At 38.5% G+C, this 2,956-nt stretch overlaps 1 protein-coding gene across 2 annotated transcripts in view; it reads left to right on the top strand.

The window, feature by feature from the left end:
- Window positions 1-662: 662 nt before the first annotated feature.
- Window positions 663-2,956, top strand: part of LOC106805396 (cullin-1-like) — a 24,006-nt gene continuing 21,712 nt past the window's right edge. Inside the window, exons 1-2 of one of the 2 annotated variants that reach the window (XM_014806962.1) lie at window positions 663-1,163; window positions 1,430-1,480. In XM_014806962.1, the coding sequence (XP_014662448.1) occupies window positions 1,011-1,163; window positions 1,430-1,480 (204 nt within the window). In that variant the 5' untranslated portion in view covers window positions 663-1,010. The remainder of the gene's footprint in view (window positions 1,164-1,429; window positions 1,481-2,956) is intronic. The other variant, XM_014806964.1, reaches the window with a different exon arrangement.

Genomic DNA, 2,956 nt, shown 5'->3' with positions numbered 1-2,956 from the left:
TCCGCGATAACTTTATGAATGAACAGCATTTCGGTTATCATCGGTGACTTTCGGGGGCATCGCTTATGCTCTTACCTCCCATTATCTTTCCTAGCACGGCTAATGCCCGTCATGATGGAGCCGGCAATGTTTTCTAAATTAAGTCTCTACAACGCAGCTCAGTTACTATATGGTGTAGTAAGAGTACCAAATTTGGGCATGTGACATCAATTATCAGCGCTCCAAGCGGTGACGGAAACCGATAGCCAAAATGCTTTGGGGCGTGGAGGTGGCTGATTAACCGGGATGCGAGGCGGCATGAGGCATGTGGGAGGGGAGGTTTAGGAGCCAATATCTCAGCCTAGGTGTATCGTATTGACAAGCAGTTGGTCTTGTTTTAGAAGAATTCTGCTTAATGCAATACCATAAAATTATTCTAGACTCGCAGGCAAAGTAGAATAATGTTGTCGTGAAATAGCACTATTTTCCCGTTTTTCCGTTGTACACTCTAGGTATTATTAGCTCTTGATGTTATCAATAATGTTATCGTGTAATCCTGCAAAACATTTGTACATGGGGAATTGGGGTGTGAGAGAGAGAGAGCCATTATATGGATATAGAAACGTAAATAAATATTAATTTATAGCTTCTCACTAAATCTAGTGGTCAAAATTTCGTTTAAATACTTTCTTTGCAAGATGGAGGTGGGGCAGCATGAAGAAACTTTGTTGGTCTGTGCGCTTGTGCTGTTGTTGAAAGTTTCACAATATATGATTTCAACGATGATTGGCACAAATTATTTCAACAATGACCTTCTCCAGGCTGGAACTGGTTAATTTTAATCATATCTGACTAATTTTTATAAATTTTACTATAGGTTATATATCAGAAATCAAAAGTTTGAAATCGAGGCTGGCTGTTTTTTTTTTACTTATGTACAAGGCTGGTACATTGAGTGTTAGTATCAATAATCATGGATTTTATGCTACTGTCACTATTACCATCAAATTTTATAGGATGGTGTTGATCTAATGGATGAAGAGGTGCTCAGGTTTTACACAAAGCAGTGGGAGGATTACCAGTTCTCTAGTAAGGTACTCAATGGCATCTGCAGCTACCTAAACAGACACTGGGTGCGACGGGAGTGTGACGAGGGCCGCAAGGGAATATATGAGATCTATTCAGTAAGTTCTGACACTTTCTAATGTGTAAGTACTACTTGTACAATAAAACGTGCGGTTCTGGAAAGTTTTCAAAAAACGTGCATGTTAGGATCTGGGGAGTGAAATATTAGACCAATGTGTGTGAAATATTAAAAATATGTACATAATTTTAGTAATTTTGGCAAAGTTTGACGCTTTTCTTTAATGTATTGTTTATGTGTAAGACTACAAGGTACGTGTGCATTTGAAAAATAGTGGTAATTTTGAAACAACTTGTTTGTTTCCAGCTTGCTCTAGTCACTTGGAGAGATAACTTTTTCAAGCCACTAAATAAACAGGTAAGATACCTGTTGCATATAATTTTAATTTTAATTGTATAACACGGTCATCTGCTTTGTTAATGATCGTTTAACACTATCAGATTTACTAACAGACATGTAGAATGCAGTGATCATTTAAAACTATCATTTTGTAAGTAAAAGACCTGGAATCTGGTCAACTATAGTTGAAACCGTGCATTTGTAATGGACAATGAACTATGTGTACCTGATATGCATGCTATGGGAGAGAGGTTATTTGTCAATATTGTTGGTGTGTGAAATCTGTTAGCATTTTTAGCTCATCTGACATAGTCAGATGCAGCTTGTAGAATCGCATGATCGTGCGTTTTACAATAAACCCTACTGCAACCATATTGAAATTGTTTAATGATATTGATAATACGAAATTTGTCTTTCAGATATTCTTGTGCTATTATGCTGATTCATGTTATGTGCATTTTCCTACAGGTTATTCTCGATTCTAGACAATGCAGATGTTGCCAGTCATCGCAGCAGTTTCATAACTTTGATTAAAACTGTGAACTTGTGGGATCACTTGACACACATTTTTGCTGCAAGGCTATAAGCACACCAGCTGTGAGAGGTACTGCGCATCTGGTAATCATGTCTAGTGCATCTACGAGCAGTAGAAATCACAACCCCCATGGTCTGAAGCCAATTGACCTAGACTGTATATGGGGTGATTTAGAAGAGGGTATCACGAAGGTATACCAGAGGGAAAACATGGCAAAGAAGAGATACATAGAACTCTACACGTATCCTTGCAATGCTGTGAACTGTTGCATTATATACCTAATCTTATCCTTGTCTAAACTGTGGTCTTTAGTTTTTATTTACATAGTGCAACACTATATTTCTTATTGGCACTTTGGGGGGAAAATTATGCTATTGTTTCTTTAATTCTGTAACGACAGACATGTATATAACTATTGCACAAGTGTGCACCAGTCACAGTGTAGAATACCATCAGGAAAAAAACCAGCAAAGCAAGCGACAAGTGGTGCTCAGTTTGTTGGGCTCGAACTCTACAAGCGACTAAAAGACTTCCTTCACAAGTATCTAGTCGACTTATTAAGCGTAAGTATGCAGCTTTTTTCTGGAAACTTGTTAGTGGTGATGGATTGGGCCCCCCATGTGAGCCAAACTATATAAATATGAACATGTTATCAAGAGCTAATAATACCTAGAGTGTACAATGGAAAAACGGGAAAATAGTGCTATTTCACGACAACATTATACTACTTTGCCTGCGAGTTTAGAATAATTTTATGGTATTGCATTAAGCAGAATTCTTCTAAAACAAGACCAACCGCTTGTCAATACGATACTCCGAGGCTGAGATATTGGCTCCTAAACCTCCCCTCCCACATGCCTCACGCCGCCTCGCATCCTGGTTATTCAACCACCTCCACGCCCCTAAGCATTGCTTCGTGAAAGTTCGGTTTTTCCGCGATAACTTTATGAATGAACGGC

This window comes from Priapulus caudatus, unplaced genomic scaffold, assembly GCF_000485595.1.
Source record: "Priapulus caudatus unplaced genomic scaffold, Priapulus_caudatus-5.0.1 Scaffold112, whole genome shotgun sequence".
Taxonomy (NCBI): domain Eukaryota; kingdom Metazoa; phylum Priapulida; class Priapulimorpha; order Priapulimorphida; family Priapulidae; genus Priapulus; species Priapulus caudatus.
The sequence above is the reverse complement of the archived record's forward strand: the minus strand, read 5'-3'. Positions and strand labels throughout refer to the sequence as shown.